We start from the raw sequence: 27,722 nt of genomic DNA, 5'->3' as shown, positions 1-27,722 counted from the left end.
TATTGAATGTGTGTAGATTTCCAAAGAACTCTCCTAGATGCTACTAGTTAATGTTTTGTTATATATTGTGTAACGAGCCAAGGGTCATATGGAACAGATTTTTGCTATTGTGACAAAACACTTAAACTTCGCACAATGTGTTCGAAAAAGAAAGCTTGATATTTCGAGTGCTATTACAAATAATTATTACACTATGTTTCTAGGATAACATTATGTTCATTAATAAGTGGACAGCATTTTTTGTATATTGTATAAGAATTGTTGTATATTTTGTAACAAATGCTATATCTATATATTTTTCAAAATACTTCATTTTTTCATTCTTTTACTTTCCAATCATTATGGATGCAAGCAAAAAATTATTATTCCAAAACAAAAACATATTATAATATGTTATTTTGGATTCACTTCCAAATAAATAAATGACTTTATTTCTTTTTCTTTAAACAATTTACAACAATTATACCACTAAAAATTATTAAAATTAATAAACGATTCTTAATAACCACTGACTTCAATTTTTATGTTCAATTTTTGACATCAACTGTTAATAAAATTATACAAACCTACTATATATGGTGCGGTACTTTTCTAATTATATAATAATTCAAAATCATATATATATTCAAAAAAAATAACAATTAAAAATAATTTTTTAATCAAATGAGGGATTTTATCATATTACATGATAATGAATTTTGTGTATATTATTTATGTTAAATTCTATTATGTTTGATATTATTATTATTATTTTGTTTTGTTCTAATTGTTTTTATAATTATTGATTTTAAATTGAAATAATAAAATTATATTTAATTATAATTATTTTTATTTAATTATGTTAAACGTGTTATTAATTGTGTCGTGTCGTATAGTTAATTGTATTGTGTCGTATTACACAATTATTGACCGTATATATATGCATTTTAGATTTAAAATATGATTATTTTTTGTATCTTATTTATATTTAATTTTAACGTGTTTCTTGTTTAATCGTATTTAATATATTTAAAATATAAAAATATAAATTATAATATTAAAACAAATATTAATTTTGAATTTTTTTATAAAATATAATAAATAGGTCAGTGTAACTTGCAATAAGAAAACGCAGACACGTGGACAGAATATTAAGCACGCCCTGTGTAACAAATCAATCAGACTCATCGTCAAATCTCACAAATCCTCTCCCAACTCGCTCTCTCGCTCTCGCTCTCCCTCTCCCTCTCCCTTTTGCACTCTAATAATAAAATTTTTTTAGTATAAGTAGGAGTAGCAGTAATCGATGGATAATAATAGACCATCGTCTCCCTCTGTCGCTCGCGCACAATCTCTCCAATCTCAATTCCCTAAGCCCAAACCCTAACCCTAACCCTATTCCTATTATCGAACAAACAAAGTTTCACATGAAATTTACGGTATCTCTCTCCCCTACCGGTTCCTCTCTTCGGAAACACTAGCTTTGTCTTCTTCTTTTTGATTGATATAGAGCACGCGCAAGGTAAATTGGGGTATTCTTTCCACCATGGACGGCTCTGTGGTGGAGGATCTTGGGGCGCCGGAGTCGTGGGAGGTGGCCGATTTGGACGCCACCATGAGCCGATTGATGCTCTCTTCTAACAAGGAACCCAAACCGGAATTGCCTGATGCTATTTCTTCTTCAGCTTCTTCCGCTGAGAAGGTGATCGCCGAGGATGTCACTAACCAGGTTGATCAGTTTCTCCGCGAGGCTATCCAAAACCCCCGCGAGCGCCTTTCCAGTAAGTCTCCTTTCTCTATGCAAATAATTAATTTGGGTTTTTGGATTTAGGCCTCTTGTTTGGAACAAGGAATTTAGATGTCCGTATTTTCGCATATATTCCTGCTGCTTGTTTAGGGTGTCTTCTTGAACTAACTTTTGCTATGTTCTCGCCCTATGTCTGAACCAATGTGGTGCTTGCGGGCCTTATCCTAGTATTTCTGAACTGCCTTTTATATTAAAGAAAAAGGAAAGAAAAGAATTGTACTTTTCTTATAACTAATCATGTTTTTGCTGCATGCTTGCTGGGTATTTGATATCCTAAATTGCAAATGCTAATCCAGCTTTGCTTGTTTTGTTCAATTGCTAAGGACTGCTTAACTTTGTGAATGCTAACATTGCCAGTGACCTTGTCACAACTCATTATATTCCAATGACCAAAAGTTTTGATCATAGTCAATTTTCTTTATAAGATAGCCAGTTTAATTGAAGGCTTCGTGATTTCATTAAAGACCTGTCTTGAGGTTTACAATGTCTAACCGCCCAAAAGGGGCAAAAAATGTCAAGTTAATAGTTAACAATCTACTAAAAGTATCCTTTTGCATAAGCCTTTCATAATTTCCTTTCTTTTGGACAAACTGGCTGTTTGTTTAAGGGTCTAGTTTTATGAGCAAGGATGCTAGCAAAATTTTCCTATAAAAAGTTTCTCTTCCTGAAAATTGATGTAAGTCTTATATTTTTACAGGTTTCATTGTTTTAAATAGAAGATGATGGATATTTTAGGGTTGTATCTTGTGGTAGAAAGAGTATACCATAGATGAGTTTGAATTGGATTGATTGGGGCTACTACCAGTATAGTGTGAAATGAGGTTGCGTGAAATTCTTGATTGCAGTGGAAGGATGATTTTGTGGATATCTTAGGTGGTGTTATTTGGTACAAGTTGATCGAACATGAGCTGTAAGAAGAGGCTTTGGCTTGCGCTGCAGTAGTGGAGAAATCATGTATATAGTTTGTTCTGAGGAATAACCTTCTAGCTAAAGAAATCTAGATGATATAAACTATTAACAAGTTTTAAGATTAGATTCCTAGGATTAAAATGCTTAACTTATTGAAAATTTAAGGCACTTGCAACAAATTCAGGGGAAAGAGAGGGTTTTTCTTGAAGAGCAAATGACTTTAGCACTACAGGGATCGAACTTTTCCTGATTTTAAGTCTATAGAGAACAAGTATTTATCCTCTGCTCTAATGCTGTTACCATAGTTAACCTTTTCATGGGATTCTCATTTTTTTTCTGTGTAAAACATGCATCTGGTGTCAACTAGCTTGATATATTTCCAACTTCAGAGCAGTTACAAATGTACTGACCATATGAGGTGCCAGACATTTCTGCAGTGAACAGAGCTCGGCTACACCCTTCTATGTTATATTTTATATTTTTGAAGTATGTTAAAGTCAGCTATTTAACTGAAGTTGTTTGTTCTATTTTGGCTTAAGCTTCTCGATTTTTATTAAATTACCTTAGATGACAGCTTGTGTGCATGTACTTCATCTCATATGTTCCAATACTTCTGCCTTTGTTAATTATTGTTGTGAGGTTTGTGTTCAATGGACAGTTTCTATATAAAACATAATGTTTTGCAGTATAATTATTTTTGTCATGTGACTTTGAGAAGTCAACTTCTCCAATATTTAAGTTGCTAGTGGAATATATAATGTCTGCTAAGGATGTTTGTGGTACATATCTGTTTTGATAGTATAATTACTTTTGCCATTTGGCTTTGAGGAGTCAGCTTCTCCAACATTTGAGTTGCTACTGGATACATGCTGTCTGCTATAAATGCTTGGTGGTTGGTTTTGTAAATTGAACTGATCTATCAGATCTCTTGGTCCATCAACTAGCTATAATTTCATTATCAGTGCTTATGCTTAATTGTTTATGGTTAGGATCTGTATTGAACCATGTTCTCTGTGGAACGGCTGGAATGGGCCCGATGTGTTGTTAAAAAGTTAGGGTGACAAGTTTGATATATAAGAAAAACCAATAATTTGGATAAACCAATAGTACTTTCTTGTAATTTTATTTCAATTTCCAGTAATTAATTGATATATTTCTAGCGTACAGTTTCAGGCAAAATCAACTTGATGATTGAGCTACTTGTCTTGAGATTATTGAAGAGTTTAGTTTGCAAAATTTGTTGGAAACTGCATATGTAGCATTTAAGTCTCCCAAGACCTTCAAATTAGCTAGTTTTTATATTACTGGTATACAAGGGAGTCTTAAAGTATAACTGACTTCTTGCTCTAGGTAATTAAGGTCACAAGAAATGTTATAAGGTCTTGGTAGTCACAGTGAGAGTTATTTTTTCGTTATACATTCCTTGTTAAGCTCTAAGTTGCTCAAGAAGTCTACTGAATACCTGACTGTTGCAAATGAAGCTGTTTGCATTCTGTTTCTGTTGTTTGCTTGTTCTGTCATTTTCAGAAATATGCCCTTTTGTTGTCTTCTTAATGTTAACTTACTTGTGAAGTTGATGATTATCATTTTGCAATTGTTTTTGTTTATGAAAGAAACAGTTATGTTTATGAAAAAGACAATTGTCTCTACTTGTAAAATGAAGATTCTTAATTTCTTGTGATCAGTCCTGAGAATGGAGCAAGATGTTGAAAAATTTATCCATGATCCTACTCAGCAGCAACTAGAGTTCCAGCAGCTGCCTACGTCATATTTGCGGTTGGCTGCACATCGTGTGGCGCAACATTATTCACTGCAGTCAATGGTTTTATTAGACAATAATTTGCCTGATGGTTCTGGTTTTAGAATTATTGTCCGCAAGACTTCTGAATGTAGGCTTCCTCCTATTCGCCTGGCAGACATCCCTGTGAATTTACCATCAGAAGACCCTGGTGTTGTAAAGGTGGCAATTAAACAGAGGCCACAGAAAAGGTCTCAGGTTTCCAGCAATTCAAATTCAAATTGTTTGAAGACAAACAACTCCAAAAGTGTGGAAGAAAGAAAAGAGGAGTATAACCGAGCTCGAGCAAGGATATTTAACTCTAATAGCTCTAGCAGTGGTTCTGGCGGAAAACCAGAAAATGAACTGAGGTTGCAGGATGTTTCCTACCATGGTTCCTCAGGGATGCCGAAGATGGAAGAGAAACCTGTTTCAGTTGTTTCTGACATAAATTCTAGTAGGGGTTTGATCGAATCCTCTACAAGTAGTAGTAGGTTGGCTAGAAGTAGGACAGAAAAGGAGCCAATTGGTAGGAGCAAACCAAATAATAGGGTGGCGATCTTTCGGGACCGTGAAACTGACCGCAAGGACCCTGATTATGACAGGAGTTATGACAGGTATGCCCTTTGTTTTAATTTTTTGTTTCCTGCAGGGTATTAGATTTTCTGATTTGTTTCTGGGTTTTCAAACTTTTGCTAAGGTTCATTTAAGTTAAGGTTTAAAGGTATATAGTTAATTTGGAACTTGGAAGGGATTAATTGTTTTATTGTCAGAAAACAAGGTTTAAGAACAACTTTTGTCTTTACTGTTTCAATTAAGGGTGAATGAGTCTATGATTGCTTTGAGGGTCTCACCTTATCAATTAATTAGTGACCATTCATATTGGTTTGTTCTGTTTGATCTACACTGTTGATTTTGATCTGTATGGTTCAAATATCTTTATTTTCTTGATCTTTCATAACTTTTCCTCTTTTCTTTTGTTGTCAACCCTCCTTTATTTCATTATTAATCATTTCTTTTCTAATATTTTTTTTAATGTATGATTGTCTTGGCTGTAGTAGTATATTTATTTTCTTTGAAAAGGAATGGAAAGAGTAATTTACCATTTAAATAAAAATTATGCACCCCCATTAATTAGAAAATTTTGAGATAATCGGTTGAAGAAAACTTCACGTTGGCTTAAGGGGAAAGAACTGAAAAATATTTACCACCACCTTCACGTTGTCTTTACCAGTATATTAACTTAGGCCCCTTGTTATGGCGGCCACCATCAAATTGCTACTCAACTTCTCAAATATGTTTTGTTCAGGGGAAAACAGTAAAAACTTATGAGGTTAACTATTACAGTTAAGTGTATTAAGAATAACTACACAGTGATTGAAACGTACTAATCAACCTATCATATATCTATTTAACTTCTTAATTTGCTACAAATTGGAAATCTTTTGAGAAGAGAAATTGCATATGCCTGCAACTGCAAGGCCGGTTAAAATCTTAGATTTAAGAGAACATATGCAAAAACTTGAGTGGGAATTGTAAACGAGGGAATGAATAGGTTCGAGTCAACAGGATGGAACCTATTAATGGCTGGCTCCTCAATGTCATGTGGTATTTTGTCACCAGTCAGAACAAACTTCAGCATTATGATAGTGGCACTAGCTAATAATTTCAGACCATAAGTTTGAGTTCATTGTCTTACGTGGTAGAAATATTTTGTTTGATTGTAAATTGAGGATAGAAAGAGAGAATTTTGTATAATAGTCTTTTTAACAATATCAAATATATATAAATTCCACATGCTGCTAATATAAATGCTGGATTGACCATTTGCAGTTGTATTACTTTTTTATTTCATAATTAGTATATGCTACATTAGTGTTGCAAATGCTGCATTTGGTATAAAAGAAAAAAGATATTGCAATGGCATTTTTTCATTAGGCAAAAAGTTTATATAGTGATTGTTTTCCTCCAGGTACTTGCAAAGATTTGATCCTGGGTTTGGGTTCAATAGTGGACCATACACAATGCAGCCTATGTACACACCTGCAATTAACTACAACACTGAATTTCCACAGCTTGGAACTACTCACAGGCCTCAGATATCTACTGAACACCAACCTCGGGCTCTCCCACAACATATACCTGGGCCATGGGCAGCACCATCAACTGCTACAGGAATTAGTTATGGTCACCCAGAAACAATGATGCCACCTTTTAATCCAAATCATGTTGGTGCACACTCCACATCTGCCATATATTTACATTCTTCTCAGTATCCTTGTCAGCGTCCTGGAATGCCTTTCATCCACCCACATGAGCATGTTCACCAGCCTTTTTCACAGGTATAGCAATGTCATGATTTTCTTTCCTAAAATTAGTAAATAGTTACCGCTTATATTCCTTCTTGTGATGCGTCTTTATCATTGTCACTTTCTTTAGTAAATGCTTCACCATGTTAATGGGTGGGGTTCCATTTTCAAATAGACTAAAGCATCTCATTCTTTTCATCATCAATTGCAGCAAGTGGACGGCAAAAACTCTGCTGCTAGGTTTTATAAGAATGACAATTGTAAGATCAGGATAGACAATAGATTAAATTCAAGTCATTATAAAATTATAATTGTTGTTGAGTAAGTAAACCAATTAAGTGGTGTCTCTCCCATATGCCACCTGTCTTCTCCCCTTACCCTTTTCATTTTTGTTCTCTTTCTTTAATCTGTATTGTAAATTCCCATTTTCCACTCAAAGACAAAAGGCAGACCAATGAGAGCAATCTATTATTAAGTCAAATACTTTCCTCAAAATTTGTGCATAGTTGAGTTAACATTATGTGTTGGAGGGAGTATCTGATATTATAGGGTGGCATTTAGATCTAATCCCAAGGTTCCTATTGCTACTTGGCTTTGAAGATGCTGTCAAATCTCTGCTTATAAACAATCAACAGTGAAAATTGGACGCACCATTGAAAAAGCAGTGAAAGACAAGAAGCACAAATAAAGAAATGAATAAACTTGTCTGAGATTAAAAGCAGAAGTTATATGTTGACCTAGCAATCCTTCCTGAAGGCCAGAGTGCCATATTTCTTATTTTGGTATATTTAGTTCCTGCATCATATCTTGCATTAAAGAGGGGGTTTGGGGGTTAAAAATGAACAAATAATTGAAAAACGGAGATTTGTGCCTACAAGTAATAGTTTGTGTCTTGAGTTCCCATTTCTGATTTTGGTCTTTGAATCCATTGCCTTTATACAGTCTCATCAACAGCAACCTGATGCTAGTTTTGGATTAGCCCGGCCCCGGTGAGGGGCTTGGGCCATGCCTGCACCCTGCCAGCAGAAAATTGATTTGAAATATGATGGATCAATGCAGTCACGAGTTATCTCAGCTGGCAGGAGTGCAGGCACAGAGAACCGGGGTGAACTGGATTGCTATAATATTTTGATGGATAGGCGTGTTGATCCTCTCCTCCACCCTCGGTTTATCTTGGAGCTTCTTGTATCTTTGGCAAAGGTTGGAGAAGCTCACTTGGTTTGGCATATTCATTGCCGCTGATGATGATGAAAGAAGTAGATCAGAATTATCAGAGCTAAGAATGTTCATCAATGATGAAGGTATGGTTCTCCATATACCCGTTTGCTGAAGGAAGCGAACATTTTATTACAGCATGGCATTTATGATTTATTTAACCTTTTAGATTATTATCTGTATAAATATGACGTTATCTACTATCTTACAGTGATACGAGGAGCCAAAGGGAATTGCGAAGATATTTTTTATGAAAGTGGGGAATTTGCTGCTGTTCTTTGGAACCTGTTGATGTGCAGCATCTCCCTTTGGTAAAGCTTTTACTGTGAAAAAATATTTCTTTACTGGAAAAGTTGTTTGCTGATATAATTAAAAGGCAAACCAGATTATGTACCATATAAGTATTTGGTCCAACCTATTTTGAACCTTTTGATTACTATCTAGAGATTATTATTAATATTACAGTTAGCTGTCTGAGTAGGTGGTGTTGATTTCCATTTTCCATGCATACAATTGTTTTCTGGACATTTGCAAAGTGGAGCTGCCTGAGCACAGTAGGAAATCTAGTAGTGGTTTTGTGCTGGTGACTGTACATGCACAAGCAATGACTGGCACATCTAAACACTGATATATTGACAAATTAGGGTCTGGGTCTCATCCTATTGTAGAATAAAATATGGCCATGCGCTTGTTTTTCATTGGTTGTTCGGGTTGGTTGCTGACAGCACAAGTTGGCATCATGTATTCATTCAACAAATCGGAATGACCCTTGTTGCATTGCTAAAACAACTTGGCTGTTGTAACAAAATCGTAGGGTAGATTGCATGCCAATATTCCCAATGCAATCTTAGAAGAATATCACTGAATTAAATATATTGAAATTAAAAATATCAAAGAAGAGTTTAGGGTAAAACATTTTTACACATTTTATACAGGTCTGTTAGCATTAAAAATAAATAATTCGTTAAATTTTTACAAAATGATTAAAATATCCCTCAAATAAATAGGTAGCATCCACCAAAACCTTTTTTTTTCTTTTTCCTTGTCTTCTCACGTTCAACCTCTTAGACTTTTATTTTATTTTATTCTTCCTGTCTTTACTTCTTCAATCTCTTTAGCCTTTTAACATTGTTTTTTCTTTTTCCTTTCTCTTCTTTAACCTCTTTAGCCTTCTTTTTAAGTTTTTTTTTTGTTTTCTTATCTTCGTTCTGTTCTTTAACCTCTTTTAGCCTTTTAATTTCTTTTTAATTCCTTCCCATGGTGGGTATATTTCTTTTTCTTATTTGCATTTGTTTTTTAAAAAAGAAAAGAATGGGTCCAAACCATTTCATGCTTTCAACCCAGTAAGCTTTTTCAGTCCTTCCTAGAGACCATCAATTTCTTGTTAGTGTAATTTTTGTTGGCTTCAATCAGATTGGATTGTTGGGAAGGTTTTTTCTTCTATTTTGTTCATAACCACACCCAAATTTTTTCAAGCTCATCTACATAATTGAGATAATGAGATGTTCCATGCAAGGGAGAAAGCTTGATTTGGTGAAATCTTTTGTTAGGCAGACAAAGGGAAGAGGGACAGTGGGAGGGAAGAGAGCACTTGCAGTTTCAGTTTTATTTCTAGACTTTGATTTCAATCCAAAGCTCTTCTCTTATTTTTTTTTTTCTGTCAGAAAAACTAAAAAACAAAAAAAAATCTAAGAAAATTACAAAATTTCGAAATCTCGACCAATTTCAAAATTGAGAATTTTCCATTTTTAGAGGGAAGATGAAAGAGCCGACTGCAAGGGAGAAAAAAACAAAAGAAGAAGAAAAACCCATTCTTGTTGTGCTTTGCTGACATGCAAGGTGACAGAGGGGACGTCCACTGCTGCCAGTGGTGTTGGGCTAGTGCTTTTCGGGTTGCTATTGTTCATGTTCAGCATGCTGGCTTTTATTGTATTTTTGCGTTGTGCAAGAGATTTACGAGTTGCCTTGCTGTTATTGGCAAGTGATGTTGTTTCCGGCCCCAATCCAACATCTTAATGCAGCAAAGGAAATTGTTGGAACTTGGGAGGAATCTGATGTTGTCTCTTGGTGCTTCTTTTCTAGCCGCATTTTTGTTGAGTACTTGACTTCTTAAGAGATTGTGCAATTGGAACTAGAGATAAGAGACAAAGTTTAGCTGACGTTTTCAGAAGTTTATGTCATGTCTAATGAGATATAAATTTAGGGATTTTCTTACTGTTTTTAATGAAAACTAAATTTTCAAACCAAAAAAAAAAGAAATGCCTTGATTGTCTTTTGAATAAAAAAATTTATTCAGAAACTCTTTTGGTTTTCATATTTTTCCTTTTGTTACCTGGTAGTGAGTTAGTGACTCACTCACACTTAATTGCACAAAAGGTAAAATTGTCCAAAAATTGATACCACGTCATCAAATAAACACAAATATTAACGGTAGACTAAGGTTAAAGTTTATGTATCTAAAGAAAAATATTTTTTTGAGACGGATTATTTATTTTTAATATTAATGGATCCGCATGGAATTATGAACAAAATTTAGAGATGTAGGGATATTTTACTTAAAGAGTTTATATTTGATGAATCGCTATTAGTAAATTAAATAATATTGTCATCTTGTTAATCAATAAATTTAAAAATTAGAAATAGTAAAAAATAAATACTAAAAATTTAAAAATATTTATTTTGAAAGATTTTTTTTAGCTTTATCTTTACATGAGATGACATTTTGTGATCAAGTAATAATATATACGCATTACAAACACTCCAACAAATTTATCTTTAAAATTCAAAATATAATAATCCCAAATAAATTAAGGATTTCAAAGAATGTATAGGTACTACTGTGAACTGCATTGGCACATGGATAGGGATATGGAATTCATGGAGGAAAACCTATAAAACGCCCAACACAAAATCCTTAAGATAGAGAATGTAGAAGACAACATGTGATGGAAGATGAAATGAACAAAGAGCCATTATGCTTATATACAATCATTTAAATAAAATGTAAACACAAGTATTGTATGATCTAAATTATGATCTTTGTTATAAAAAATTAGATTAAATTGTGTGAATAAATATTATAATAACTTGTGTGATTAAATTACGAAAAAGGCCTGAGCCCAGGGCCTCGTGCTACTTCCTTACTTGGATATGTATTCTGCACGACACTTCGATACCTCGTAAATGCCTTGACTTTCTTTGTAACGTTATTTGTTGGAAATTTAACATTGGATGTACTAGAGCTGAATGTACACCACTGAGACTGCCTATCAAGGAAGGATATTGCCAGAGCAAAAATTTACTGTGGAACATTAGCACTGTCAGATTACCTTAAGTTCCTAATTGCATACTTTAAAGTTAAGGTAAAATACCTCCACCTTTTAAGTTTTAATCGAAATTTTAAATAGGATCTATTAGTTTTTAAAATGAACATTTCACCTCAAAAGTGTAAATATTGTTAATGGAGAATATAAAAGGACTAAAATGTCATTTTTTCTTTATTAATTAAAAAAATTATTATTATATACTTTTTTTTGCAAAAAAAAATTCAAGTGCTCTCCTATTTTTTAAAAATGAATAAAAATTATATAATACTAATTTTTAAAATTAATAAAGCGTAAAATTGTCCTTTCCATATTGCCACATCATCAAACTAACAGAAACACTAACGGTTGATTAACAATTGAACCTATGTGTCCAACAGAAGATATTTTTTTTTAAAATGAAGTGTTCATTTCAAAACACTAATGGCCTTATTTGAAATTTCGATTCAAATTTTGGAGAGTGGGGCTATTTTACCTTTAAAGTTATCATTCAAAGGAAACTAAATGAGGGATACTAATGAGCTATGGTTTGCTCGGCATAAAAGATTGAGTTGCTTCTTGAAGATTTTTTTTGCCATTCCCAACCATGCTTGGAGGTTAGAGTTTCAACCAGGATTGAGCATTAACGGGACGAGGAAAGAATTGGCCTAACTAGATTCCATCCTTAATTGAAGGAATCTCATATCTTACTTACCTTTGAAGTACATTTTATGCTGATTTTACAAAAGGGATTATAAAAATAATTCTTCAGTAGGAATAGGCCTCTTTGAGGCAGCCAAAAGGTTTGAGACCCATTGCATTTGAGAGCTTCAGCCAATTAATCAAGTCAATGATAGTAAAACGTCAGTCAATGGAATATATTCTACTAGGATTCGACCTTATGTTCAAGCATGAAATTAATCATGAAATTAAAAATATAACGCATCAGAAAAATAAACTACCATTTAATTAGAAAAACAGTCGAATCCTACAAGATCAATATTTATGTTTTTAATGTAATTTTTGAAAATTATGAACATTCATAAGTTTAAGTCACATACCTTACTTTCGATATTGTAATCAAGAGCCCATCAAATCCAAAAGGCTTGTGATGAAGCAAGTAACACGAAAAGAGAATAAGATAATCTAAAATTCTGCAGTCGAAATCTTTACCTCTTCACCTTTAGGATTTGTCAAATTCTTGAGCCACCCAAGTGTTTGGACTCTAACAGTAATTCACACAATGACCGAATATGACCTTCTCAAAGGTAGGATTTTACTTGTGCTAGCAAGTTTTATTTCCAAAACAAAAGACCAAAAGTTCTTGCCAAATCTTATTTCTATCAGAGAAAGAAAACTATTTTTCTTTTTCTTATTTTTATGAAACGGTTAAGAAGTAGCTGGAAGCTTCAAGTTTTAAGCTAACGTAACATATTTATATAGCCAAAGTAAGTCGTAACCATAGATACTACAGTTGTATTTTAATTCAATTAAGTCCTTAGGGACTTAATTAATTTCTCACTTTATTTTAGTCTATTCCAATTAAGTCCAACTTAATTGATTATCCTTATTTAATCTCAATCATGTCACTTAATATGTGTGACTTATTAGGCTTCTAACATGTTAGCAATAAGTATAAATCCTAATCAAATATCAATTTGATAATTGATTTCTATTTATAGATCATGAGCGGCATCTACCAATACATCATAACCACCCAAATGTTATAGAGTCAATTAAAGAATTTGATAAAGCTTTTCAGTGCTAAGCCTTTCAGTGTAATACGGTCTTTTCATCGAATATCCCTGATATGTCATAAAGCATGGCTTAGTGTCTACTTATGACATTTCATATTAGTTCCATAATTCATGACTAACTTTATGAATTCAGGAAACAAACTTTCCTCAAATTCATCATGCTTTGGCCAAAGACTTTATACATGTTAATTAAGAATTGAGAACAATTGAGATACATCCCCTCATATCACTTGGGGTGATGAATCCTCTTTTGACCACTCATTCACCTTCGCATGCTTCATGACATACCCAAAAACACCCTGTTTAAGTATTTGGTTGCCTTCAGACTCATAAAGGTGAAATCAAAGTATGTCATTCTCCACACAAGATGACCTGGTATCTCAAGTCCGAGGACTAATTGCACGACTATCACATGAGAACATATTCCATAGACACTTGAGTAAAATACCAAATGAAGTTCTCATAGCAGGTCATGTTCAGTGAACTTGTTCTTTAACAAGCACCAACATGTTATCGTCAAGTATCCCATATACTTCAATCTATGAGATTGATTGCTTACTTCCCAAGTAAGAAGACTTAACATGTACCAGTCTTTGAGCATTGTTAATACCCTGTCTTGACAATACAATGGCTAGGAACAATTTTAGGAACATGGCTTTGATGCATAGTGATCTTATAATTGTAATAACTCTATAATTCTCTTGGAAGGCCTTTATGTTCCATGAGTTTCATCAAATTAGTACTTAATAACTCCTTATTATTGCACTAACATGAAGGAAAACCTTTATCACATATTGTTATGTGATTAAGTGTGCATTAAATGACAATATATCCCTTAATCAATCTAATTGACTCTAAGGCATATACCAACAATCTCTTACTTGCACTTGAGTTAATTGCTAATGTATCTAATACCAAACTCTTTCGTTTAGTAACTATGTCTGTACTAGGACAACTCAAATTATAATATTTAAGAATATGTTAATTTATATGTTTGACAATCTTTATTATCATAATCGAAATACTAATTTAGATCACAACAAGACCTTGATTCCATTATTATGGCTCTTGTTATTGCTTAAACAACTCGGAATCATTTATTGGTTTATTAAACCAATGATCCAAATATCTCTCCATTTGTAGCCTAAACAAAAGGTTTGTATCCGATTATAGATATAATCATGCAGTTATCTCTTGTTTTAGAACCATTCCAATACAATTGCTCAATCATAACTTTATGTCACTTTTAACATTTAGGATTCTCTCTATGTTAAACTCCTTTAACATGTCATCATACATTCTTTTGTTGAGTCCCCTTTTAGGCTCTAACTCTTTAGTCTCATTTTGTTTTTCTTAGACTGGCAAATGTATCTTTTATACTTTTAATGAGTAACTTATCTTACTCCTATTAACCTGATGATTTGCACAAAATATGTTTATCTTATTCAGTGTATTCAACTATTTTGAATTTATTGCTTTGAATAGAGTTTATTATCCAATCATTCATGTTGGATCATTTAATAGACTCAACTTATATGAGTTCTAACACCCTTGATTTTTTTAATATGGCTTATATGTGATGTTGGCCAAGTGATTTGAGAAGTTATTTTTTAAGTGATAATGAGTATGATAATGTTTGGAGACAAATGATTATGAACGTGGGTGTAAATTAAGATATTTAATGCAATTGTGTAGATGTTTAGCACTTTAATATCTAAGTATGCCATTAAGGTAAATATTTATGAAAATAATGAACTAATCCTATAAATTGAGGATTTGATTTAATTTGATGCACGTCTGAGGACATATGTATGAGGATTTTGAATTATATAAGTTATTTAAGGTATAAGATTAAGACGGAAATGATTTTGGGGTGTTAGGTTCAGATTTTTGGAAGTTTGGGTGTAGGAAAGGTGCAATTTGGGCAAAATGTATCAATACATTAGAATATGTTTCGATAGATTCTTGGAAAGATGAACATGAATTGATACATTGCCCCAATGTATCGGTACATTTGAAGTAGAGTGTAAAACCCGACCCTATAAATACATGTCATGACATACATGCACTGAGTAGCATGTTATTATGCTAGGAAAACACATAAGAAAAGACGAAACTCGATATCGTACCTAACGGTACACTTGAGTTGATTTAACCTCGAACTAGTTCAAATAGGAATTGTAGGATGAAATTTAATATTTTATAGTTCAGGAATGACTAAAAATGATTGTTCGGAGTTCGAGGGTTCATTTGGGGTAAAATTAGAAATTTTGATATTCAAGGGTAAAATCGTCATTTTGCCACCTAAGATAATAATTTGATCATGGAGTGAAATTTTTTATCAAGATTAACTATTTGGAGTATAATTTAATCATAGGAAGTGAAAAAGTTTAATTCTGGTGATTTTTGGAGTATAGGGGCAAAATCGTAATTTTGCCACCCACGGATAAAATTTGAGATTTTGAGAGAATTTAGATCAAATTTGACAAATTGGAGAATGGTATGAGTATAAGGGATGAAAAATATGTCTATGGGCAATTTTTCAATTTTTGGGGCAAAAATGTAATTTTTGACTTTTACGGGGGCAAAAGTGTAAATTTCAAAAATTACTCCACCGAGACTTTGGATGAGTCTGAGAATTTTATCTAAGCTATGAATATATGAGACAAGTGTATGGTGAAAATTTGGAAACAAATGGATGAAATTTTAAAAATGGGCCAATGGGAAAGTGACATGTGGCATTTTTTAATGAAATAATATTATTTTAATGAAAAGTCAGCCCATTTAAACCCAAATTTTGAGTGCTGGCCGGCCATAAGGAAGAACAAGAGAGGAAATAGAGAGGAAAGGAAGAAAAAAAGAAAAACCAAAGAGAAACAAGAAAATTCAAAGGGAAATTCGCGGTTTTCGACCGTTTACGCGTCTAACGGTAAGATTTTTCGATTTTAGCTTGATTTCTACCTTTCCTATGCCTTTATTTCCATTTAGCATGCTTGAGGAGAGAGATCAAAAAGTGATATCAAGGGCTGGACGAAATTCTAGGGGAGAGAAATTGAAATTTTTAGGTTTTGATTTTTAGTTAAATTGATAGTTTTAGTTAGTTAAATGTGTTTAGAAATTAAATTGGGCAAGAAATCATTAAATTTTCACAATACCCACTCTTGGCTGGATGCTCAATGCTGTACAATGATGATGAATTGATTTTATTCTAAGGGAAATGAAGAGAAAATGATGAAAAACGATTAAACGTGATAGAAAAACAAAGTAGAAAATTAACCGAGTTAATGTCCCATTTTTGGCCGAATTTTCCAAGGAAGGGAGTGAGCTGATTTTGTTGTTTTTAGAAGGTTATTGGCTGATATTTAATGGTTAGAAATGTTGGAGAGAGAATGGGATGATTTAGAGCTAAAATGGAGCGCGTTAGCAATTTATCGGGCAAAGTGCCAAAAATAGGTTAATACCGCGTTTAAGCCGTTTTAGGCTATTGCATTTCATACCATGCATTAGTATAGGATTTAAGTTAATTATATAGTGATTTAGCATCAATGTGATGAATTGTGTAAATTTTTGTAATGTGTCTAGGAGGAGAGCCTTCCGGAAAAGGCAAAGAAGTCGTACCCGACGAGTAGTGATCGGGGCGCTTAGAAAGCTTTTAGTTTGTACAAACGGTGAGTAAACTTATTATTATTGTAAATTATCTAGAGTTTATTTTTAAATGCCCTTTATGTATTTTATGAAATGAAAACGAGATTAAAACGGGATTTTTGATGTTTTAGGAATAAATGTGACAAATAAAAATATATTGTATTGATTATGAAATTGAGTAATTGGAGGCTGCAAATTGACTTGAAAAATATATATTTTCCTAGGAATGGCTTATGAGAAATGAGTATATGTGGCTATATTTTGTGAGTGCATTGGGAAATTTATGTAAGTTGTTTTTACTATGCAGGCTGGATAAATAAATAAAAGCCACGTTATACTGTCGAAATTTTATTAAAATTGGTGGGTTAGTCACTGCAGTGACGGGTTTCCGTGGACTGCCTATTAGAGGGGCACGGTAAACCCAGTTATATAGTTACTCCGGTTGTAGAGGCGAGGAGGGTAACTCCCGGGGTAGTATTAGAGCTCACTTCACGTCGAACCCCCACGTGAATGTGTAACTCGGCCAACGCCAAGGAACGGCTGGTTTTAAAAATAAAAATGTGTTTCACGTGTGAATATTTTAACACCCTTGGCGGACTCGGTTAGATGCCTCGGCCAAGGTATCCCCGAGGATTAGTTTTGGCTTGAGCCTTGTTTTAATAAAAGACATAAGCCTTAACAACTGTTTTGGTAAATTACAAATATTTTATGGTTTAAGAAATAAATTGAAAACATTATGAAATGGGTTGAAATTTGTTGTTTAAACTTGCCTCCATTTTACTCGCCTTTAGATATTTATGATAATGTCTGTTTACTCATTGGGATTGCAAAATCTCACCCAACTCCTTTCCACCCATTTCAGGTTCAGTATAGACTGTAGATAGCTGATCTCATCGAGGACTACCATTGGATCTGCATTTTCCAAACCGTAGGTTCACAGTCCTCTTTACTTTTGTTTATTCGGGGGCCCTCTTGTTATTGTAAATTAAATTAAATATTTTGGCTTACTGTATTTCAGTATGTATAAATTTATTTAGCTTTTACGCTATAAAAATTATTCACGTATAACTCTATAAATATTGTTTTATAAGAAAATAGAATATTTTCCTTAATATTTCTTTTATTTTCTTATTATATTCAAATAACCGTAATTTCGTTTTAAATGAAGATTTTAGACTTTTAAACTCATTTTGAATATGAATTATGTGTTTTGTACTTGTATATTACGTTTTAGCCAGTTTCGAAATTTTTGAGAAAAAAATGACCAAAATACCCCTGTGTGGCGAAAATTTTATTTTGATTGTTTTTGATCTAAAATAGTATATATTCTCTAAAAACTCGATATTTAACAATGATTGCTCACAGGAAAGGAAAGAAACTGATATGTAAGCCTTGCGGGGTTCCGGTTGGCATTCCGGATAATGAGTGTCAATCGGGACGTCGCGGCAATTGTCATGGGCCTGAGGGAGGTTCCGGGTCGTGACATAGAGAGCACCTAAGACCATTTTGCCAGAAATATATCGATACATTATTGAAATGTATCAATACATTTATTTGAAATTAGAGCAGATGTATCGGTATATTGCAAAAAGTATTGATACATAAGATAGGAAAGGCAAAAATAAAAAAGGGTTTTGGGCCATTCCACTTTTTTTCTTTCTCTCAATCACTTTGCCATTCCATTTTATTTCTTTCTCTCAGCTCTTTCTCTCATTCACTTTCTACCCTTTTTGAGCCCTAAGCCCCCAAATGCCATTTGGAGCCCATTTGAACTGGATCCAAGCTTGGCATATGATTCGGAGGTAAGATTACGCATTTTTGCTGATTGATTTTCAATTTAATCGGTTAATAATCTCGGATCTAAATATTTTCAGATTTGGCCAAACTCTCTCCCTTTGAGTTTATTAGAGATTTGGAGGTTAGATTTGGGCAACCCAGCTTTTAAGGTAAGGGTTTAGCTTATTTGTTGAAAGATTGAGCTTATATATTGAATTTGGGTATTTTTGAAAGGCTAAAAGATTTTTGAAAGTTAGAAAATAAATAATTTTGTATTGTTTTGATGTGTCTAAGGAGAGAATGGAGGTTAGTGATGCGTTTGTGAGCTAGAGGACGGCTAGAGGCTTGAGGTTGAGCTTGATTGCAGTGTGCCTTTGATTGCCAAGGTGAATGGGATTTAATTAAATGCATGTTATGCATTTCGTATAATGTATGCGCTATCATGGTACTTAAATGTTGTGTGTATGCCTAGATGAGAATGCCTAGGCTAGAGAATTGATATGTATAATATATATATATATATATTTGTGTGTAGGTGTACATATTTGTTTGCTTAGAGGTATGTGCCTAAGCTAGAGAATGAATATGATTGTGTGCCTAGATGAGGATGCCTAGGCGAATTGGTTATTTGAGATAGGAAATCTATGTTTGTGTGAATTATGGTGAGCCACAAGGTTTCGTTCTATTAGAACCCATGGTATGTAGGACTTAAAGTAAGAGGCTTACACATGGTGTGATATGAATTGTGTATTAAAGGTTGTGCCAAATTGTGATGAATGGATTGACCAATTAGGAATATGGGCATCATATGTATTTAGGTTAATGGCACATAAATTGAAGTGATGTTAAGTATGTGAGGCTGAAGAGCCACGATTGCTTGTGGTCATGATTTATGTGTGAATGCTCATGTAATTGTAGTTGATTTGAGGATAAGTATAAGGTTGTAAAGCCAAGGTTGATTTGATTGAATATGATTAGTACCCATGTGGGGTTTTGGGCATAAGGGCCTAAAGATAGACTATGTTTTGTTTAATGATGCCTTAGAAATTTGAAGGCAGTTAGAATTATACCGAGCTTAGAGATGACTAAAGCTCGATGAACTTGAATGTGATTTGATGTGGACTTATGGAATGTCATAGGCAAGATGGCCTAATTTGTGGTTATGTGTTTCGTCCGAGGGATGAATTTTGGACGTTGATTTGACTTGAGGTGGAGTAGAGTCTTACACCCTTAACTATTTGTGTGCCTACAGGGATAGTGGTAAGTAGGGATGGTGGCACTAATCCCTCCTTTGATTCCCACCTACTGTGCTTTGATGCCATCCGTTGAGATTATTTCGGGTGATGTAGACGTCAGGAGTTTACTTCAATCGATGATTTGTTCCTCACTAGCTGCTTCAGCGTTGTGCGTGATCTAATTCTCGGCCCGTTTCTTTGACACACAAGTGATATGTTTCTTCACCAGGGCCTTTGCCTTAAGCGTGATTTTATACTCTATCGGTTGGCCACCATGTGTGATCTGACTGTGTTCAGGGTAAGACCACTCACTTGATTTCGTTTAACTACGACATGCATCGAGTATGGCATGATTTAATTTGAATATGAAATTATGGTGATTAATGTGGATGATATTTGAGGAAAAGCTTAGAGATAAGCAAATTATATGCAAATGAGATTTGAGATTAGGCTCGACAGGTAAGGTGTGCTTATGAAGCCCAGTTTGATGGTAATGGCTTTAAAGGTAAGCCTTGATTTTATATGATTTGATGTAAAGACGCAAAAACTTAGAAATTTGTGAATATGATATGCCATTGATATGTGATCCGGTGAGCTTGACCGTGACGAATTGTGCATGTAGGATATTAGGATGATCCTTGCAGTTTTGAGTTAGAGATGTTTGAATTTGAATGTATTACGGCTAGATAGGCCTAAATATGTTTTATATGTAAATTATTATGTTGAGATAGCATCCCTTCACTGAGTATTAGATGACTCACCCCTCTGTTGTACCATGTGCAAATAAGAGAAGTTATGGGGTCACATGGCAAGTGTCGTCAATTGAACAAACACATAATTAGCATCTGATAGGTCTCCTTTCTAACGTGTCACTTTGTTGAGTCTCTGTGGGCCTTTTGCCTTTAAGTCTGATTAGATGTAAAATGTGTCAAGAAAGATGTGCCATTTGATTTCTATAAAGGTTGTTGTGTACGAACCCAATTTGATGGCCAATGTATGACTTTATGTATAATTGTATGGATCGTGAGCAAGGGATAATGTAATATATTTGAATTGTTATGAATATTTGATTATAAATCCTTTGGCATTTGAGTTACATGGTTGTGAACTCTGAGGCTTGCTCGGGTTTAGTAGGCTTGCTTGTTAGGCTCGTGCACCGATCATGAACCCCTGGATTTGGTAATAACAAAGTTTGTATTAGAGCGCCTAGGTTAGAGTGTCTTATGTATATTTGTGTTTTTCAGTGGAGTGTCGGATTAGTATAGAGTCTTGTTCATGGTTGGTGACTGCAGCACTAATTATGAGCAAGAGGCTACATGAACTCCCAAGTCCTTAGTAAGCCTACCCTTTTAACATTGGGATATGTATGTTGGACATGGTGATGCTTTAGTTTGGGTGAGAATGCCACCCTGAAGGGACAAGTCATCATTAAGAGGATTTTGGGACAAGATGCTCCTAAGGAGATGTTAATGGGAATGTGTTCCAATGACTTTTGGTTGTGTTAGATGAAGTGGGACTGTTAAGTCCATTAGATTTGGATGACATGTTAAAGGAAATAGCTTGAATGCCTTTGACAGCAATTTGAATAGTTGGATATGCACAAAGGTAAGTGCACTATGTTAATACTTGGTTGTTTTGTGTTTCGAATTATGGATGATCGACTTAAAGCTATAGGTACGTGAATTAGCCAAAGGGCAAGCCTCGATGTTTATCATAGATGACATATGGTCATGACTTGACGAGGCTAATTAGCGAATTAGCTTCAAGTATGAGCTTAAGTTTCACCAAGTGGGCATGATTGACTACATTAAACAATGCATAAAAGTCAAGGTAGAGAGAGAGAGTTTACGGTGTAGGCCATGAGAGGACCTGTCACCAAACACCTTTTTCAAATTACTAGGGGCGGTGAATAGATGGAGAATGACATATAATTGTGATGTGTCGTGTTAAAGGATGTATAATTTGATGTTTGTGGATGATAAATATTTGAAGTATGACCGTTTAGCTTCGAAATCTGCCAATAAGATGATTTCGGCATACCATATAAAGTGTGGAGTACATAGATCAAACTGACGCTTTGAGGTAAGTATTTGTAAGGGGAAAGCAAGCCTTAAAAATTGTGGTTTACATAATCATGAACTATTGGAGGCTTACTAAATATATGAGCGTATTTGTGGAGTTTTATAAGTTATAAATTTGTGTGCGTATGATATTGAAGAAAATATTCTGTAGGGGAATTTGTTTGTATTGGTGAAATATGTATATAAGTCATGTACAGTTTAAACTAAAATCAGGACACCTTGGCGGATTTGGTGATGTTAACTATTGGGATAAATGAGTTAAATTGCTATTAAGCATGATTTGAGTTTGTGAATTATGGGAAGAATATGGATGTTTTTTATGATGATTGTGAAAAGCATAGGGTTAATCAGTTGCAAATATGCTAAGCTATCTTGTATGGTCCGGATTAAGGAGAAAGATCCTTTAGGAGATTTGATAACAATGTCCATTGGGACCAATGAGCCGAAATGCTCCTGAGCATGATTGGGATCATTGAAGGTGTGAATGGCTTTGAGAATTTGCCTTTGATTTTAATCCTCAAATGGATTTTTCATTAAAGATGTGAGCCACTGGGTGGAGATTTGATGAAAGATACACTCGGGTTGAGTGACCCAATCAAAATTTGAATTGTGGGTGATATTGTCAATGACTGACATATTGGAAAATGATTTGAATTCTAAGAGATAATGATTTTAAAGTTTATGGCTCAAATTTGAAATATGTTTAGAAATCCCCTAGTCTAGTGATTGTGGTTTGCATGAGCACATCTCGGGTAAAGTATTGGTGGTTGTGGCTATAAGTGTGACCTTATGCCCGAAGTCTGGACCCCACCATAACAAATTAAGTGCTGGCTTTGTGGGAAAAATGATGGCGTGTAATATGCGAGTTTGGTAGAGCAGAGATTCATACCCTGTGACTTTGATATTCTGTCAGTAGCTTCTGCATTGGACGATGACTTTGATGTGGCGTTAGTGGTTTTATCACTAGACATATTTGTTATGATGAAACAAATATCTAATACTATCGGGGGAGGATCACTCTTTTACGTGTGCTATGTGGGCAATTTTGATTTGAATGAGCTTTTAGAGATTTGTTTGGTCAATGAATCTGATTAAGATTCAGATGTAAGCCTAGATAATGAGGCTGATTACCAGGGTGAAAGATATATCTGATAAGATAATATTGAGCCTAATCAAGAGAATGAATTCGGATGGTCGTGTGTGGCTTACGGATGGCCAAGTGGTACATAAGTATATACCCACAATGAAAACTATGATCAGTGGTTAAGAGTGGAACCTTAGGATTGTATGGTCATTGTTTTAGGCATTAGACCACACATTACGAACTTGCATCCATTCTGTGAATGTCCTCGGTGAGATAGTTTGAGAAGTTCCTCCCGAAGTGGAAAATGTTAAAGCTCAAGGAGGAAATGGTTATGTATGAATGTTGAAGCACTGGACCAATATGTCGCACAATATATGGATTTACTATGAGGATAAGAATGCACAAGAATGTGATTTTGAGGCAATGATTTCTTGCCATTATGTAGACTTGACAATGTTCCGGTCTTGATATGCCTATGGATGTAGGGCATATGAAGGTGAAGGATTGTCTGATAATAATAAGGCACAAGTTGGATTGCGATCCATAGCATTTAGTGTTTTGATTTGTGAGTTAGAAGGGACAACACTTTTTAAGTGGTTTTGGAAAGGCTGTAAGGAGTGCCTTAGGTGTTAGAGTGGGATTTAAGTATGGCATAATATCCACAAGTGGATGGTCAATATGAGCTTAAGAAGTAGATGCTCGAGAACATGATAAAAGCTAATAAGTTAAATTGTGAAACCTCTAAGAGATTATTATGTGGATTTGATAAATTTGACTAGACTGATGATCTTAGACCTAAAAGTCCATGAAACCATATGACATTTTGATGTGCAAAAATTTAAAGATGGAGATTAATGCCTTGTGATCGCAAAGTAAGAGATGTTCGAAATATAAACCATGCTCAATGAATTAATATGATTCTGAGTAAGAAGGGCAAAGGCAAGGCCCTTGAACTAATTTTTATTTGATGTGGCGATGCTTAAGCACAATGATTTTATTTTGAATTATGGTTATATTTGATATGTATACTTGTGGACCTTTTGATATTACCCGATGGATATCAATGACATGAATTGAAGCTTAAGGTTCCCGTTTATAATGCATATTCGTGGAATTATGCAATGAGCTCGGGTTCAGTTTCATATTATTTGAATTATTTAGCATTAGAAATGCTTGAAATTAAGTTAAAAGCTCATTACTCGGATTCAACAAAATTCGAGAACAAATATTTATAAGGAGGGGAAAATGTAACACCCCTGATTTTTTTGATAACACCTATATGCGATGTTGGCCAAGTGGTTTGAGGAGTTATTAAGTTCTGATGGATATGATAATGTTTGGAGATAAATGATTATGAATGTGGGTGTAAATTAAGATTTTTAATAAAATTGTGTAGATATTTGGCTCTTTAATATCTAAGCATGCCATTAAGGTAAATATTTATGAAAATGATGAATTAATCCTATAGATTGAGGATTTCATTTAATTTGATGTGTGTCTGAGGATATATGTATGAGGATTTTGAATTATATATGTTATTTGAGGTATAAGATTAAAAGGGAAATGATTTTGGGGTGTTACGTTTGGATTTTTGGCAGTTTGGGTGTAGGAAAAATGCAATCTGGGCAAGATGTATGGATACATTAAAAAATGTATCCATACATTCTTGAAAAGATGAACATGTATCGATACATTACTAAATATATTGATACATCAGAGAGGAAAGGTAAAAATAAAAAAGGTTTTCGAGGCCATTTTGCCTTATTTCTTTCTCTCAACTCTTTCTCTCGTTCACTTTCTACCCTTTTCGAACCCTAAGCCCCCAAATGCCATTTAAAGCCCATTTGAGGTAGATCCAAGCTTGGAAAATGATCCGGAGGTAAGATTATGCATTTTTACTGATTGATTTTTGATTTAATCGATTAATAACCTTGGATCTAAATATTTTTAGATTTGGCCAAGCTCTCTCCCTTTGAGTTTATTAGAGATTTAGAACTTAAATTTGGGCAACCCAGCTTCTAATGTAAGGGTTTAGCTCATTTGTTGGAAGATTGAGCTTATACATTGGATTTAGTTATTTTTGAAAAGCTAGGATATTTTTGAAAGTTAGGAAATAAATAATTTTGTATTGTTTTGATGTGTCTAAGGGGAGAATGAAGGCTAGTGATGCATTTGTGAGCTGAAGGACGGTTGGAGGCTTGAGGTTGAGCTTGATTGTGGTGTGCCTCCGATTGCCAAGGTGAATGGGATTTAATTGAATGCATGTGATGCATTTCGCATAATGTACACACTGCCATGGTACTTAAATATTGTGTGTATGCCTAAATGAGAATGCTTGGGTTAGAGAATTGATATGTATAATATATATATATATATATATATATATATATATATATATTGTTGTGTAATGGTATTGACTCGGCTATGTACGAGTAAGGAGTGCGCATAAGCCGATAATGACCTGGTTATGTGCGAGTAAGGAGTGCGCATAAACCGATAATGACCCAGCCATGTGCAAGTAGGGAATGCACATGANTTATATATATATATATATATATATATATATATATATATATATATATTTGTTGTGTGTGAACATATATGTTTGCCTAGAGGTATGTGCTTAAGCTAGAGAATGAATATGATTGTGTGCTTAGATGAGGATGCCTAAGCTAATTGGTTATCTAAGATAGGAAATCTGTGTTTGTGTGAATTGTGGTGAGCCATAAGGTGGCATTGTGTTGGAACCCATGGTATGTAGGACCTAGAGCGAAAGGGCTACACATGGTGCGATATGAATTGTGTATTAAAGATTGTGCCAAATTGTAATGAATGGATTGCCCAATTTGGAATATGGACATAATATGTATTTAGGTTAATGGCACAGAAATTGAAGTGATGTTAAGTATGTGATGCCGAAAAGCCATGACTGCTTGTGGTCATGATTTATGTATGAATGCCCACGTAATTGTGGTTGATTTGAGGATAAGTATAAGACTGTTAAGCCAAGGTTGATTTGATTGAATATGATTAATACCCATGTGGGGTTATGGGCATAAGGGCCTAGAGATAGACTATGTTTTGTTTGATGGTGCCTTAAAGATTTGAAGGCATTTAGAATTATATTGAGCTTAGAGATGATTGAAGCTCGATGAACTTGAATGTGATTTGATGTGGACATATGGAATGTCACAAGCAAGATGGCTTGATTTGTAGTTATATGTTATGTCTAAGGGATGAATTTCAGATGTTAATTTGACTTCAAGTGGAGTGGAGTCCTATGCCTTATGACTATTTATGTGCCTGTAGGGATGGTGGTAAGTAGGTATGGTGGCATTAATCCCACTTGTGATTCTCGCCTACAGTGCTTTGATGCCATCCGTTGAGATTACTCTGAGTGATGTCGACGTCAAAGTTTACTTCAGCGTTGTGCATGATTTGATTCTCTGCCAATTGCTTCGGCACGAGCATGATCTGTTTCTCTACCAACGGCTTTGCCTTGAGTGTGATCTGATTCTTTATCGGTTAGCCACCGTGCGTGATCTGACAATCCCCAGGGAAAGACCTCTTACTTTAGTTTGTTTGAATATGACATGCATCGAGTATGGCATGATTCGATTTGAGTTTGAAATTATGGTGACTGTAAAGCCCGACCTTATAAAATCTTGTCATGACATACATGTGATGGATAACATGTTTACATACTAGGAGAGCCCCGACAAATCGACAAAAGTCGGTACTGTACCTAAAGGTACAATAAAGTTGATCTAAGCCTCGAACTAGGTCAAATAGAGATTTTAAGGTGAAATTCAAAATTTTACAGTTCAAGAATGACTTAAAATGGTGATTTGGAGTTCGAGGGTTGAATTGGAGTCAATTTGGAATTTTCATGTTCTAGGGATAAAATGGTAATTTTGTCACCCAAGGACAAAATGGAAATTTTTTGAAAAGATTTTGATCACATTTGACTCATTAGAGTATGATTTGAGTTTGAGAGGTGAAAAATTTAAATTCTGACATTTTTTGGAGTCCCAAGGGCAAAACGATAATTATACGAGTTTACGGGGGCAAAGTTAGAATTTTAAAATTTTACACCACCTAACACTTGTCATGCCCATAGATTTCAGCCATTAACATTTTACATTGTGGATAATTGAAACATTTTATGTGATGGAGAGAGATTGCTTAATGGATAAGTATTACACATGGACCAATGGAAACATGCCATGTGTCAAGCTTGGATTATTCTAGAATTTCCTTGTAAAATCTACTTAAAACTCTCTAAGTCTCACCCATATGGCCGGCCAAAGCATGAAGTGAAGAGGAAAGGAAAGAACACAAACCCTAGGTGGGAAAATTGAAGAAAAAGTGTGGGATTCCAAGGAATTAAGCAAGGTAAAGTGAAAATTCTTTATTTTTACTTGAGATTTACAATACCCATGCTTTATTTTCTTATTTCTATGGTTGAGAAGCATGATTTCATAGTGAATAAGTGGTAGGTTGAATGGGTATGGTGAGAGAAATGATGTTGGAATTGTTTAATTTTAAGTTATGTTAGTGATTAAGGTTAGTTTAGCATATTTAGAAGCAAAATAACAAGAAAAGAATCCATTTTCCCCATGAATCTTCATTGGCCGAATCTTCCTTGATGTGTGTGGGTGATGGATTGTTATTATTTCAAGAGAAATGGCTTAGAAAATGATGAATAATGGTGGAAAAATTAAGTAGGAAAAAGCACGGTGTTAGTGCACTGTAATGGCCAAATTTTTCCATGAAGAAATGGGAGGGTTTTGATGCTAAAATTGGTGTTATTTGAATAATGTTTGGTGAATTGAGGTATTAGAAA

General features: G+C 34.2%; 1 protein-coding gene across 1 annotated transcript; it reads left to right on the top strand.

The window, feature by feature from the left end:
- Window positions 1,201–8,493, top strand: LOC18586739 (R3H domain-containing protein 2). The gene is made up of 5 exons (XM_007010272.2): window positions 1,201–1,760; window positions 4,381–5,089; window positions 6,445–6,814; window positions 7,724–8,082; window positions 8,208–8,493. The coding sequence occupies exons 1-4, from the start codon at window positions 1,526–1,528 to the stop codon at window positions 7,772–7,774; spliced, it is 1,365 nt and encodes a 454-aa protein (XP_007010334.2). The 5' UTR covers window positions 1,201–1,525; the 3' UTR covers window positions 7,775–8,082; window positions 8,208–8,493.

The sequence above is a fragment of the Theobroma cacao genome, chromosome 10, assembly GCF_000208745.1.
Source record: "Theobroma cacao cultivar B97-61/B2 chromosome 10, Criollo_cocoa_genome_V2, whole genome shotgun sequence".
NCBI classification, from domain to species: domain Eukaryota; kingdom Viridiplantae; phylum Streptophyta; class Magnoliopsida; order Malvales; family Malvaceae; genus Theobroma; species Theobroma cacao.
This window is presented reverse-complemented; position numbering and strand designations above follow the sequence as displayed.

Excerpts from the sequence above, each read along its gene's own strand:
- LOC18586739 (XM_007010272.2), top strand. The coding sequence starts at position 1,526 with ATGGACGGCTCTGTGGTGGAGGATCTTGGGGCGCCGGAGTCGTGGGAG. Across the intron at positions 1,761-4,380 it reads CCCCCGCGAGCGCCTTTCCA|TCCTGAGAATGGAGCAAGAT; the intron begins GTAAGTCTCCTT and ends TCTTGTGATCAG. Across the intron at positions 5,090-6,444 it reads TATGACAGGAGTTATGACAG|GTACTTGCAAAGATTTGATC; the intron begins GTATGCCCTTTG and ends GTTTTCCTCCAG.